The 14,740-nt window shown below is 40.0% G+C and overlaps 1 protein-coding gene across 2 annotated transcripts in view; it reads right to left on the bottom strand.

The window, feature by feature from the left end:
* Positions 1–2,864: 2,864 nt before the first annotated feature.
* The window catches only part of LOC141140175 (uncharacterized), a 323,779-nt gene continuing 311,903 nt past the window's right edge, over positions 2,865–14,740 (bottom strand). Inside the window, exons 46-48 of one of the 2 annotated variants that reach the window (XM_073627054.1) lie at positions 10,088–10,144; positions 9,178–9,296; positions 2,865–3,271 (exon numbers count right to left, since the gene is read on the bottom strand). In XM_073627054.1, the coding sequence (XP_073483155.1) occupies positions 3,179–3,271; positions 9,178–9,296; positions 10,088–10,144 (269 nt within the window). In that variant the 3' untranslated portion in view covers positions 2,865–3,178. The remainder of the gene's footprint in view (positions 3,272–9,177; positions 9,297–10,087; positions 10,145–14,740) is intronic. The other variant, XM_073627053.1, reaches the window with a different exon arrangement.

The following is a 14,740-nucleotide window of genomic DNA, read 5'->3' as shown; positions in this document are numbered from 1 at the left end:
ACAGGGAGGGGTGGGGGTTTTAACCTCTTTGTTGATTGCGTTTCCTGGCAGGTGGGACCTGTCATCTCTCAAGGTGCCGTCCTGGAATACTTCCCAGAAACACCGTTACTGGTAGGTGTAACTGGTCATTTTTTTGTCACATGCCTTTTTTTATTTGTATTTTTCTCCATCTTTACATGCAGAGCCAGCTGTCCAGCAAATGTGATAGTTGGGTATAGCCTGTCAAACTTGAAATGCAGGTTAAAGCAGGACAAAACAAACCAATTTAACACTTGTATTTGAGGCATGTCATGAATGAAACTGTTTCAGTTTCTAATGTGCTTGTGTTAGCTCCCAGCTATAACTGTCAAGCCATCAAATGGCTGATGTCATAGCTGATTACACGTGCAGTCCTATGGCAAATGCAGATCAAACAGAAGCTAAGATGGAAGCTTCCTTGGCTGTAAAGGATAGGAGGGGTTATTATTTTTTTTTTTGTAATCACCTGACAACCACAATGTTTGTTTAGAGGTGGGCAGTTGGGCTGTAAAAACATGGTTCAATTGTCTGTTTTTACAGCCTCTCTTCTGCCCATCTGAACCTACAGTATCTCACAAAAGTGAGTATACCCCTCATATGTTTGTAAATATTTTATTTTATATTCTATCTTTTCATGTGACAACACTGAAGAAATGACACTTTGCTACAATGTAAAGTAGTGAGTCTGTTGTCCAGTCAAAATAACTCAACACACAGCCATTAATGTCTAAACCGCTGGCAACAAATGTGAGTCCACCCGTAAGTGAAAATGTCCAAATTGGGTCCAATAAACCATCTTCCCTCCCCAGTGTCATGTGACTCGTTAGTGTTACAAGGTCTCAGGTGTGAATGGGGAGCAGGTGTGTTAAATTTGGTGTTATCGCTCACTCTCTCATACTGGTCACTGAAAGTTTAACATGGCACCTCATGGCAAAGAACTCTCTGAGGATCTGGAAAAAAGAAATGTTGCTCTACATAAAGATGGCCTGGGCTATAAAAAGATTGCCAAGACCCTGAAACTGAGCTGCAACATGGTGGCCAAGACCATACAGCGGTTTAACAGGACAGGTTCCACCCAGAACAGGCCTCGCCATGGTCGACCAAAGAAGTTGCGTGCATGTGCTCAGCGTCATATCCAGAGGTTGTCTTTGGGAAATAGATGTATGAGTGCTGCCAGCATTGCTGCAGAGGTTGAAGGGGTGGGGGGGTCAGCCTGTCAGTGCTCAGATCATCCGCCGCACACTGCATTAAATTGGTCTGCATGGCTGTCGTCCCAGAAGGAAGCTTTTTCTTAAGATGATGCACAAGAAAGCCCGCAGTTTGCTGAAGACAAGCAGACTAAGGACATGGATTACTGGAACCATGTCCTGTGGTCCGATGAAAGCAAGATAAACGTATTTGGTTCAGATGGTGGCAAGCTTGTGTGGCGACAACCAGGTGAGGAGTACAAAGACAAGTGTGTCTTGCCTACAGTCAAGCATGGTGGCGGGAGTGTCATGGTCTGGGGCTGCATAAGTGCTGCCGGCACTGGGGAGATACAGTTCATTGAGGGAACCATGAATGCCAACATGTACTGTGACATACTGAAGCAGAGCATGATCCCCTCCCTTCGGAGACTGGGCTGCAGGACAGTATTCCATCATAATAATGACCCCAAACTCGACTCCAAGATGACCACTGTCTTGCTAAAGAAGCTGAGGGTAAAGGTGATGGACTGACCAAGCATGTCTCCAGACCTAAACCCTATTGATCATCTGTGGGGTATCCTCAAACGGAAGGTAGTGTCCCCCCTGCCAGAACACAATAGCTCAGCGGAGGGGGGGTTGCCACACTAGTATTGAATGTGTTAGTATGGTGATCTGTAAGTTTTTTTTTTTTTTGGTCAGTCCACTGCGTTGAGCAAAAAAAAAAACATTTATGTGTACTCAGCTTTTAGCTGGTGTTGAAATTTAACCAGTTTCCACCCAGCCTATTACAATATGACAGCTGGGTGGGCCTCTCATTGATAGTTATATGACATCCTCTCGTATTGCGCTGCGCAGTAGCGTGATCTGTCACCAGCTGCATCCACTGGACTCAACCGATGACTGATCAGAGTACCGGTTTGGTGCCAGTAACACGTGACCGCCGTAACCAATCGCAACAGGTCACATGACAGTTGTACACAATGGATGGCTTTCTTTCATGCCATCCAAGGTGTACAATTGTATTGCTAGCTGTGATTGGTCAGTGTAATCACATGGTACAGACAGGGCCAATCACAGCCCATCTGCACCATGTGATTAGCTCTGGCTAATCGCAGCTAATCAAAACAAACTGAATGAATCTGTTTCATTTCGTAGAATGCTTGCTTATAACAATGCAATGCACTGCTATAAGCGATCATAATGTGTAAAAAAAAAAAAAAATAAATAAATCCTGATCACTTTCCCAGAGTAGTACAATGTTAAACTGGTAACATTATATTGCTCTGGTCACTGTTAAAAAAAATGTAATAAAAAAGGAAAAAAAATGTCTTTTTTTCATACTGTCCTCAGTAAGTATTTCAAGATGACCGCCACTCCAGTTAAATATAACACTGGTGACTGGTATGTAAAAAACAAAAAAAAATTATGACAAAAAATTACAACTTCAAAAAGTTTTTGGGCCTCAATAAATGAGAAAGGCTGCCAGTACATCAGGATAGATCAATTTTCAGAAATATACCATAGTTTACAAACTGATTTGAGTTATTTTCACCAAAGAAATGTAGCAGAATACATTTTGACCTAAATTCATGAAGAACAATTATTTATTTGCAAAACTTTATAACAGAAACAAAGAAAAACGCATTTTTTTTTCCAAAATTTTCTGTGTTTGTTTATTTAGCAAAAAGTAAAAAACCCAGTGGTGATTAAATACAACCTAAAGAAAGTTCTAGTTATGTGAACAAAATGATAAAAATTTAGTTAGGGTACAGTGTTGCATGACCACGCAACTGTCATTCAAATTGTGACAGCGCTGAAAGCTGATAATTGGCCTGGGCAGGAAGGGGGTAAAAGTGCCCTGTATTGAATACACTTACAGGGAAAGTTTTAGAGGAGAGATGATCCTAACTTATGTTTATTGTACATATTACAGATCAATATTTGTAATAATTGCAACATAGAAATCACCAGTTTTATTTAGTATTTAGTCGTAGTTCATTCAGTTGTGTGAGAATGGCTTGAGATGTACTGTCCATGAGTTCTGGCACTCTGCATCTGCTTGGTACCTAGGGAAAAAAAATAATGTTATACTACAAAAGACTATAAAGTGGTATAAATACAAATGTTTGTAGCAAACTAGTTTTATGCAAACGCAAACAATACTACCTCGTGATTCTTAATCTGCGTACCACTCTTCTGTGTATATATAGCTGTTTGCCTGAAGTTCAGCTTAAAAATTTATCTGTACCATATACAAAATGTTTTTTTAAATAAAAAAGATGTTAATTTACCTGCTCTGTGCAATGGTATTACACAGAGCATTCACTTACCTCCTCTTCTGCAGTCCCCCTCCAGCGCTGTCCACTCTTCCTTTCCTCTGGGTACCTCCTCAGCAAGCCAGTGTGCTCCCGAGCTGGGTTGTGTGCGTCCATAGACACACACAGTGTAGCTCAGCTACTCTCCTCACAGGATTTGACTGACAGCAGCAGGAGCCTTTGGCTCCCCCTGCTCTGAGTCTCATGTGAGAGGAGGAAGAGAGGAGAGCGGGGCTGCCTACTCGGTGAGAGGTGCCGGTAAGTGCTTAAGGGCAAGGTAGCTAGGACAGGTAGGGAATGTTTTCTTATCCTAATCCAGGAAATGCATTAAGGTAAAAAAAAAACAAAAAAAAACGTTGAGGTTTAGAACCACTTTAAAAGGTCAACTGAGAAACAAACTTTAAATATTTCAATATAATAAAAGCTATTATAGTTTCCCTTTAATGACACTAAACTACAACATAGCTTAGTATGTGTGTTTATATACTTATCAGTTTGCGTATTCATTCAGTTATTAATCCTGATTGTAAAAAATATATATATATATACTAGAGGTCGACCGATATGGGTTTTTCTCTGGCCGATGCCGATGCCGATATTTAGAAATCGCGGTGGCCGATGGCCGATATGTGATGCCGATTTTTTTGGGCCGATATATTTGGCCGATTTTTTTTTTTTTCTTTTTTCCCTTCATCTCATAAAATCTAACAGTTAGATTTTTACACTGGGGCGTTTTTCAGGCGCTTTTGGGCTAAAAATAGCGCCTGTAAAGTGCCTGTAAAATGGCTCCCCTGCAGTCTCAGTGTGATATCCCGAGTGCTTTCACACTGAGGCGATGCGCTGGCAGGATGTAAAAAAAGTCCTGCAAATGGCATCTTTGGAGCGGTGCAATACCGCTCCTCCACCACTCCTGCCCATTGAAATGAATGTGCACCGCTGCCGAAGCGCCTGCAAAGCGTTTTGGCAGCGGTGCTTCAGGGGCGCATTTAACCCCTTCCTCGGCCGCTAGCTGGGTTATAAGCGCCCCGCTAGCAGCCGAATAGCGCCTCTAAAATGACGGTAAAGCGCCGCTAAAACTAGCAGCGTTTTACCATCAACGCATGCCTGCTCCAGTGTGAAAGCAACCTTAAGTAATACAGAAATTTTTTTTCATTTAAACATTAAACAAAACAAACCTCCAATCAGTTCACTTGTATGTATAATTTAGAAAACGAAAAAAAAAAAAAAAAAAAAAAAACTAAAATATTAAATACACAAAAACAGGTAATCAAAACTTTTGGACGAAAAAAAATGGGCTAACTTTACTGCTTAGGTTTTTTTTTTAATTCATTACTGTATTTTTTTTTTTTAAATTGCGTTTGAAAGACCGCTGCGCAAATACCGTGTGACATAAAATATTGCAACAATCACCATTTTATTCCCTAGGGTCTCTGCTAAAAAAATATATATAATGTTTGGGGTTTCTAAGTGATTTTCTAGCAGAAAATACAGGATTTTTACTTGTAAGCAACAAGTGTCAGAAAAGATTTAGTCTTTAAATGGTTAAACTGAAAACTTCTCCACGGAGTTCAGTCTATTGATAAAAAGAACCTGAAAGATACAATGTATCTTCTTATCAGACTTGGCAGGCTGCCCAGAGGAGGAGAGAAGAAAACTTCACAGATAACTTAAGGCAACTTGCATTAACTTCTATTACAGAAGTCATTTGCAAGTCACGGCTGAAGTTACAATCGGCCTTTTTTATCAGCACAATCGGCCGATGCCGATTAAGTAAATAACGCCAAATATCGGCCGATATATCGGCCGGCCGATATATCGGTCGACCCCTAATATATACACGTATCAGTGGCGGCTGGTGTTTTTTTCTTTTGGGGGGGGGAGGCAAACAGCCACTCACCAATCTCCCCACCAACTCCCCCATCGGTCAGCTGCAACCCCCCACAGGAGGATGGTCAGGACATCAAAGACCCGCACTTACCCCATCTAGGAAGCGGGTGGGCAGCGTGTCCGGCGAGCGGCAGCTTTCTTTCTCCCTTCTGTGGATCACGGCAGCTTCCGCCATGCATCTCCCTCCTCCTCCTATGCATCCAATAGGATCGCCTGTCCTTTCAGCCAATCGGTAAACGGTAATCAGACCCACGCTTCCTGATTGGCAGAGAGGTGATTCAGTATTAGAAAAGCAAATATTAATTTGCTTATCTAACATAACTGGGTGGGCTCCGAGCGCAATGCTCTGCGCCAGAGCCCACCCTATTTTGAAGCCTATTAGAGCCTCTGGCTCTAATCAGGTGTTAAAAAAAACACCCCCCCGCTGTAATTAATGCGCCCGGCGCCCTGATAGGGGCCGGACGCATGAATAGGGGGGTGGCAGGTGCGCCCTTAATGGACGGGCGGCCCCTGAGATAAATAGATATATATATATATATACTGTGTGTATGTGTATATATATATATATATATATATAAATAAATAAATATATATACCTGTGTGTGTGTGTGTGTATATATATATATATATATATATATATATATATATATATATATATATACAGTGCTATGAAAAAAGTACCGTATTTATCGGCTTATAACACGCACCCCAAGTTTAGGAGGGAATTTTAAGGAAAAAAACTTTTAGGAGGGAAGTTTAAGGAAAAAAACTTACATTTAAATGCCCAATGCAGCCTTATCAGTGTCCATCAGCAGCTTTGCCCAGTGTCATTGCAGCATGATCGTTTAAAATTACCGCTGCTAAGATACACAGAGCCGGATGTCCTGTGTACTTGACTCCTCTCGGCTCCTCTCGCAGTCCCGCCCCTTGGCCTGGTTCCTATGATGGACATAACACAGGTCCAATGGCGGGCCTGGGTGTGACTGCGAGCGGAGCCGAGTACACAGTACACTCGGCTACAGTATGTGTATATCGGCGGTGCTCGCTTCTTCAGACAGCAGGGATCGGCGTATAACACGCACCAACGATTTCCCCCTGATTTTAAGGGGAAAAAAGTGCGTGTTATACGCCGATAAATACGGTATTTGCCCCCTTCCTGATTTTTTATTTTTTTGCATATTTCTCACACTTAAATGATTCAGATCATCAAACACATTTTAATATTACACAAAGATAACCCGATTAAACCCAAAATGCAGTTTTAAACTATTATTTCATGTATTAAGGGAAAAAAGCTGTTCAAACCTGCCTGGCCCTATGTGAAAAAGTAATTGCCCCCTCCCATGCTGAATCATCAATAAACTGTGATTAACCACAATTTTTTGGAAAGCTGAGTTAAATTTCACTTGCCGCACTCAGGCCTGATTACTGCCAGACCTGTTGAATCAAGAAATCACAAAAATAGAAGCTGTCTAACAAAGTGAAGCACGCTAACAGATCACAAAAAGCCACACATAATGCCACAATCTAAAAAAATTAAAGAACAGATTAGAAACAAACGTATTGGTCTAGGGAGGTTTTCAAAGCCATTTCTAAGGTTTTTGGAACTCCAGTGAACCACGGGCAGAGCCATTATCCACAAATGGAGATAACTTGGAACAGTGGTGAACATTCCCAGAAGTGGCCAGCCTACAAAAATTACTCCAAGAGCATGACGACGACTCATCCAGGAGGTCATAAAATAACCCAGAACGACATCTAAATAACTGCAGGCCTCACTTGCCTCAGGTAAGATCAGTGTTCATGATTCAACAATAAGAAAGAGACTGGGCAAAAATGGCATCCATGGGAGAGTTCCAAGGCCAAAGCCACTGCTGACCAAAAAGAACACAAAGGCTCATCTCACATTTACCAAAAACATTTTGATTATCCCCAAGACTTTTAGACAAATATTCTGTGGACTGATGAGACAAAAATTTAACTTTTTGGAAGGTGTGTGTCCCGTTACATCTGGCATAAAACTAATTACAGCATTTCATAACAAGAACAACATACCAACAGATAGACATGGTGTTGGTAACGTGATGGCCTGGGGCTACTTTGCAGCTTCAGGACCTGGACAACTTACCATAATTGATGGAACCATGAATTCTGAGCACTACCAGAAAATCCTAAAGGAGAATGTCCGGCCATCAGTTCGTGACCTCAAGCTCAACTGCACTTGGGTTATGCATCAGGACAATGATCCGAAACACAACAGCAAGTCCACCTCCAAATGAATCAAACAAAGCAAAATGTAGGGTTTGGAGTGGCCTAGTCAAAGCCCGGACTTAAATCCAATTGAGATGCTGTATCATGACCTTACACAGGCCGTTCATGCTGGAAAACCCTCCAATATGGCTTAATTAGAACAATTCTGCAAAGAAAAGTGGGCCAAAATTGCTCCACAGCAATGTGAAAGACTCATTGCCAGTTATCACAAATGCTTGATTGTAGTTGTTGCCGCCAAGGGTAACGCAACCAGTTATTAGGTTTCGGGGGCAATTACTTTTTCACATAAAGCCAGGCAGGTTTGGACAGCTTTTTTGCCTTAATAAATGAAACCATAATTTAAAAACTGCATTTTGTATTTTTTCGGGTTATCTTTGTGTAACAATACAATCTGTTTGATGATTTGAGTCATTTAGGTGTGACTAATATGTAAAAAAAAAAAAAACTTTTTCACAGCATTGTATATACACACACACTGTAATATATATATATATATATATATATACGGTATATATCTTTTTTTTTTTTTTTTAGCAATACTAGAGATTTTCTTTGCAGCAAACCCGAAACATGGGGTGATGAGTGAAACTGAAAGTTGTTATACCTTTGACATTTCAAAGGGATAATTTATTGGATTTGGCCATTGATTAAATGCATAAAGGTGCAATGGCCTTTAAATGGCTCCTGAGGGTCATGACTTTTTTTTTTTGTTTACAAACTTTAACAAAAATGTTTCACTTTGTTACTAAACAAAGCACATCACTTGATTAAAACATTATTCACAATCAGTTCAGGTGACAAATGACTAGTTAGGCCTGGCTTTGTTTATTAACAAAGCCACTGGTCACCATGTTAGCTCTGAAAGAAATGTAAAAGATGCGAGTGCCACACTAGTTTGTACAGTCCATAAAATATGTTATATACAAATGAATGTGACGCTCCCATCTTGCTCCTATAGTATAAAAAAAAAAAAAAAAAAAAACTCATGTTAGCTCTGGCATGGGGATCACATGGTTTTGCAAGAAAACATAACCATTTTTTTTTTCAAGCACATTTTGCCTAAGCAGTTTGCATAACATAATTTGGGCTAATCTTTAAAGATAAGGCGAGGTTGCATTACTAAAGGTGAATTGACTGTGCAAGGGAAGTCGCACTTCAATGGCATTTTCTCCAGAGCTTAGTAAATGATTGTGAGGCTCAATTGACCTCCATAATCCAGTCATGTTTAAGCGAAAATGCAGATTTTTTTTTTTTTAGTTTTATCTTAATTTTCCTTGGGTATTTTTTGCAAGGTGAAATTTCAGCACATTCCCTAACTTTTGGGGAAAATTCCCTTGCATTGTGCATTTTCTCTTGCAAAGTGCTAACCACAACAGGTCATCCTGTGCTGGGATCAGCACTCTGCACAAAGCCGTGCCAAGCTGCCTACACTGAAAATCATTAATAATTGTCTGTTGTATTTTTAGTATCTCAGTAACAATAATTCTACTAGTTCTTACAGTTTTAGGCCTCTGGAGTCTCATCTCTCTGTGGGTGCTTGCTCGGGTTTCAGTTCGTGGAACATATTGGACGATATCCCATGCTTCTCGGTTGAAATGCAGAGGTGCAGCAGAAGTAACTAAAGTATTACAAATAATAATGGATTTACAATGGCATATATGCAGTCAGGTATCAAATATAAATTGCTAACAATTCTTCAAATTAACCCCTTTTACCACTGTAGGAACACCTCCCCATGTCTTCTCTCTTTAAAATACGGCAAGTACAGAAACATCACCTGATTCTGCCAGAAATACAGTCAAATTCTAACTCATATCTCCCAACTGTCCCTGATTTCGAGGGACTGTCCCTGAATGGAGCAATGTCCCTCTGTCCCTCGTCCTCCCTCATTTGTCCCTCATTTTGGTCTGATCTATATAGTTGTATATAAAATGCATGTTTTATCTTTCAAAAAGTGTTTCCCAGTGCTAAACCTTTCATCCAATTTCTAAATTGCTGCATTTGTACATTTTATAAGCCAATATAAATGAGTAATAGTGGTAAAAAAAAGCACTTGTGGATTTAATTAACCTTTTTTTGGGGTTAATTCCCCTTTAAGGGGGTGTGGCAGGGGGGCGTGGCCTATGCCTACATACATTTGCTAGTAGGTGTCCCTCATTCCCATCTCAAAATGTTGGGAGGTATGCTTACTTCCTGTTTTTAGCTGACAACTCCACCTTTGCTGAAATGAAATCCCAATCATTGTTGTCAGCCAAATTACAGAACACCTTTCCCATATGTTACGGTGATAAGGAGAGGGGGAAGTGTTCTGAAGTCCAGCAGAAATGCAAACAGGAATCAAAAAAAGGGTTGTGTCAGGCAGGATACATAGTTCTACACTGGCTTTTCAAATTAGGTTATTCATATTACCTGCAGAATAACTTCTGATTTTATGGGGCTGGATTGAAGCTGATGTCTTTCTCATTCCTAAAGAAAGATTCAAAAAAAACATTAAGGCAAATCAAACTTCCAGGCCCCATACACACCTCAGCGTTTTGTAGCTTAAGGCCCCATACACACTATTAGATTTTCTGCAGATTTTTGTCTTCAGATTTACCAAAACCATATCAAACCTTAGGAGTTTAAAATTGTATGCAATCAGGCAGGCCCTTGCACTACATGGTTTTGGTAAATCTGAAGACAAAATCTGCAGAAAATCGAATAGTCTGTATGGGGCCTAAAGCTTGAAACTTAATAATAATAATTGATTTTTTTTTATCTTCCAACGTTTTGGAGCTTCAAGCTTTCCGTTTTAGTATATTTCAATAGAAATATATTAAAAGGGAAAGCTCGAATCTCCAAAACGGAAGAGAAAAAAAAAATATTATTAATAATAAAAATGATAATAATAGATGTATTTATTTTGTGTCAGGGTTAGGGTGTTTAGGTATTTATTATTATTTTTTTATTTAATTTTTTTAAGGGTTAGGGGTTAATTATTTATTTACCATTACTGAGTATTCATTTATTGAATTTATTTATTATTTATTTAATTTTATTTTTATTTATTTGTGTATTTATTTTACATTTATGTATTAATTTATATTATTATTATTATTAGTAGTAGTAGTAGTAGTAGTATTAACACCCTAACAAAAAAAATAATAATAATAAATAACCCTATGTCAGGAAGCTAGTTCAGCTAATACTAATTCTCATACAGCTAATGCAAATTCTTCTGCAGCTAATGCTTCTGCATGTAATGCTAATTCTTCTGCAGCTACTGCTCATTCCCATACAGCTAATGCTTGTGCACATGTACCAGCACACAGACAAGCTCAGGCTAATATCTAGCGTGCACTGACACATAGGCGCCTCCTCACCACCCTGTTGTCTTACCGTGTATGACCCTGGCTCACCATGGCTACGTCCCTGACTGTGGCAGTCACATCCTATCAAGATGTGCTTCACCTGTGCTTCTTTGAGCCTTGTACCTCTGTCACCTCATTCAGGGGTGTTCGGACCAGAGCCACAAGCGAAGCCCTTTCGTCAACTCGGCCTCCAACCAAGGTACAGTGTGTGATACCCTAACCCCTAATCCTATCCTCAACTCCTAATCCTAACCCCAACCTTAACTCTAACCCCTCTAAATATATTAATAAATGAATAATAATAACAAAAAAGGAAATAAAAGCTAATGGAAAAGCTAAAAAGCTGAAATACCTAGCAACACATGATGCAACAGATGATAGTTTTCTCCACTGGCCAATAAAAAACACCAAAGCTCAAAAATGTTGCATAGAAATGCGCAAGTCACGCATAAAAACGCGCCAAAATTGCTCATAAAAACACATTAACCCCCCTGGCGGTATTCCTGAGTCTGGCTCGGGGTGGATTTTACATACCAAAAGCGGTATCCCCGAGCCAGACTCGGGCTTGCATCGCAGGATCCATATAGAGGTTACTTACCTTGTCTCCTGGATCCTGCGATGTCTCCTCGCTGTGATCGGCGAGCCGCTGTGTCTCGCTCGATTCACAGTGCCGAGCTCCGTTCCCTGCGAGCGTTGCGACGCACGGGGACGGAGTTCGGCGGTAAATTCAAAAGTGAAACACACAGTATAGATACAGCATACTGTAATCTTACAGATTACAGTACTGTATCAAATAACTACACATCCCCTTTGTCCCTAGTGGTCTGCTCAGTGTCCTGCATGCAGTTTTATATATATAAAACTGTTCTTTCTGCCTGGAAACTGGAGATTGTCCATAGCAACCAAAACTGTCTCTTTACATCAAAAGTGGTTTTAGACCAGCTAGAAAAAAGCGATAATAAATTATAATCACTTGCAGAATTGAGCGATAGTGATTTGTGGGGAGATCCGTCATCAAACACTAAAAGTAATAAAAGCTAAAATTCTGGAACCGAGCAAATTTCAGTGTTTTTGATTTGATTACATTATTATATAATTTTTATTATTATTATATTATTATGTGTTTTAATTATTTATAGTTATTTATTATATTATAATTTTTTTATTTCGTTTTTCAAACTTTATCATACCCGGGATGTCTACTAGACTCTTGTTTGGACAGATTTAAGTGAACTATTCCTAAGAATTACAGGCCTACAATATAAAACGCCAAATTTCTGTGCAAAATAATTGTACCGCTTTCAGCACCTAAAATCTGAAATAATCATACCGCCAGGGAGGTTAAAAGATGCTACGCTCAGGTGTGAATGCAGCCTTTATGCCTTTCCTGTATTAGCACTAGATCAGAAATAGGCATTATAATGTGCAGGTTTCCAATTAGGCAGCCACAAAAAATTTCAATGCTGGCCAGATACTTAAGAGCCCTTTCACACTGCCAGCACGGGGGCGTCGGCGGTAAAGTGCCGCTGGTTTTAGTGTCGCTTTACAGTTGTTTTTGCGGCGCTAGCAGGGCGCTTTTAACCCCCACTAGCAGCCGAATAAAGGGTTAAAAGCGCTGAGGCGCTTCGGTGGTGCTCCTAAAGTGCCTCAAAGAGGCTGCTTGCAGGACTTTTTTGACATCCTGCCAGCGCAGCACCCCAGTGTGAAAGCTCTCTGGCTTTCACACTGGGATTGCAGATGAGGCTTTTTTCAGGCGCTTTACAGGCGCTATTCTTAGCGCTAAAGCACCTGAAAAACACCTCCAGTGTGAAAGGGGTCTAAAGATTTGTTTTCGCTCAACAGCACAGATGGACGAGTCTCCTTGCTGGGTTATTGTATTCTAACAGAAGGCTCCAGCGGCTGATAGAATACCTGAACAGTGCCTACCTCTGACTGCATACAGGAGGTGTCTGGGCTTCTTCAACAAAACTCAATTGTTTAACCTCCCTGGCGGTCTGATTATGTCAGTATTTTTGAATGTCAAAGCAGTACATTGTTTTGCATGTAGGCCTGTAATTCTTAGGAATAACTCACTTAAATCTGTCCAAACAAGAGTCTAGTAGACATCCCGGGTATGATAAAGTTTGAAACACAAAATCATAAATTATAATATAATAAATAACTATAAATAATTCAAAAACATAATAATTTAATAATAATACATTTATTTCAATAATGTAATCACACAAAAAACACTGAAATTTGTCCAAACAAGGGTGCAATATTACTAGTCACTGTAATACTAGACACTGCATATTGGTTTAAACATCCCGGGTATGAAAAATTTTGAAACATGGGACTGCAGAAAGTCCGACGTCACAATCAGGACAATGGAACCTGGTTTCCTTTCTGATTTTCTTTCCTCTGCCATCTCGCTTCGAGCAACAACCACACACATCCTTGTAGGTGCTGACTTTTTTCTCGGTTGGTCCATGAAATGATGACCAGTCAGGTGTTCCGGGTTGACAATGCCAATAGCACGACATCCAGCTCTATTCACAGCCATTGATGGTGTTTGGTGGTTCACAAAGATACATTCGGCAACTTTCCAAATGAAGTCAGAATGAATCACAGGCTTGCCACTTTTTTTTGAGCAGCATGTAGGCATTCCACAAGCATTGCTCGAGAAGATGCACGAAGATCTTCTTGTAGTACTTCTTTTGTTGTTTTCTCATTGCTGGGTAGGATGTCATTGCTTTGACGGCTCTGTCGACACCTCCCATGGTGTTATTGTAGTCACTACGCTTCATGATTTCTTTGCCACTTTTCTTGCGTACCATAACAGTGGAGGTATTATGAACTGTACTCATTAGGCACACATCTTTCTTGTCACGCCATCGCAGTGCCATCATTTTGCCTTTCTGCCAGGCAACCATTTCTCCAGTCTTCAGCTTCCTATTGCCAAACATTAGCGGCATGTCACGACGGTTAGCCCTAATGGTTCCATAGGTATCTGTTTTGTTTTGCAGAAGAAACTCATTAAGTTTAGGAGACATATAAAAGTTGTCGGTTGTTACGCAATACCCTGATTTAGCAATGGCTGAATGAGTGAAAGAACGAAGATGTTGCCATTCCATAGTTGCTGTATTTTGGATTGAACTTTTCCAGTGTATATGACTGAATTCCAAATGTAGTCAGTTGACGATTCGCATAGCATGTAGGATTTTATGCCAAATCATGCTCTCTTTGATGCAATGTATTGTACCCAGCTGAGCCTTCCCTTGTAGACCATTAGACTTTCATCTATGCTGATATCTCTTTCTGGCACATAGCTCAGTTGGAAAATCTTTAGAATCATTTGAGATACTTCCCAAATTTTCTTTAGTTTTGGTGCAGGATAAGTAGTTTCATCAAATTCTTTGTTGTTTTCGAAGTGTAAATATTTCATGATCAGGAAAAATCTGTACTCTGACATGACCATGCCAAAGAATGGAGTGGCAAGTAATTTATTAGTTGATCAATACCACTTCTGCAGGGGTTTCCCCACCACTCCCTGAAGTATTATTAGGCCCAGAAATTATCAAATGTCATCTTTGGTCACTGGTTCCCACTTTCTGCTTCTTAGAAACTTCTGATGCAGAGTAGCTAATTCTTGCTCTTTGTACTGGTTTGTCTCAGTAACTATTTATTTAATAACCTCATCGGTCAGAAATAATTGTAGGTATGCCAAGGG

Source organism: Aquarana catesbeiana, linkage group LG04, assembly GCF_042186555.1.
Source record: "Aquarana catesbeiana isolate 2022-GZ linkage group LG04, ASM4218655v1, whole genome shotgun sequence".
NCBI classification, from domain to species: domain Eukaryota; kingdom Metazoa; phylum Chordata; class Amphibia; order Anura; family Ranidae; genus Aquarana; species Aquarana catesbeiana.
Note: the sequence above shows the minus strand (reverse complement) of the source record. Positions and strands in the feature narration are given on the sequence as shown.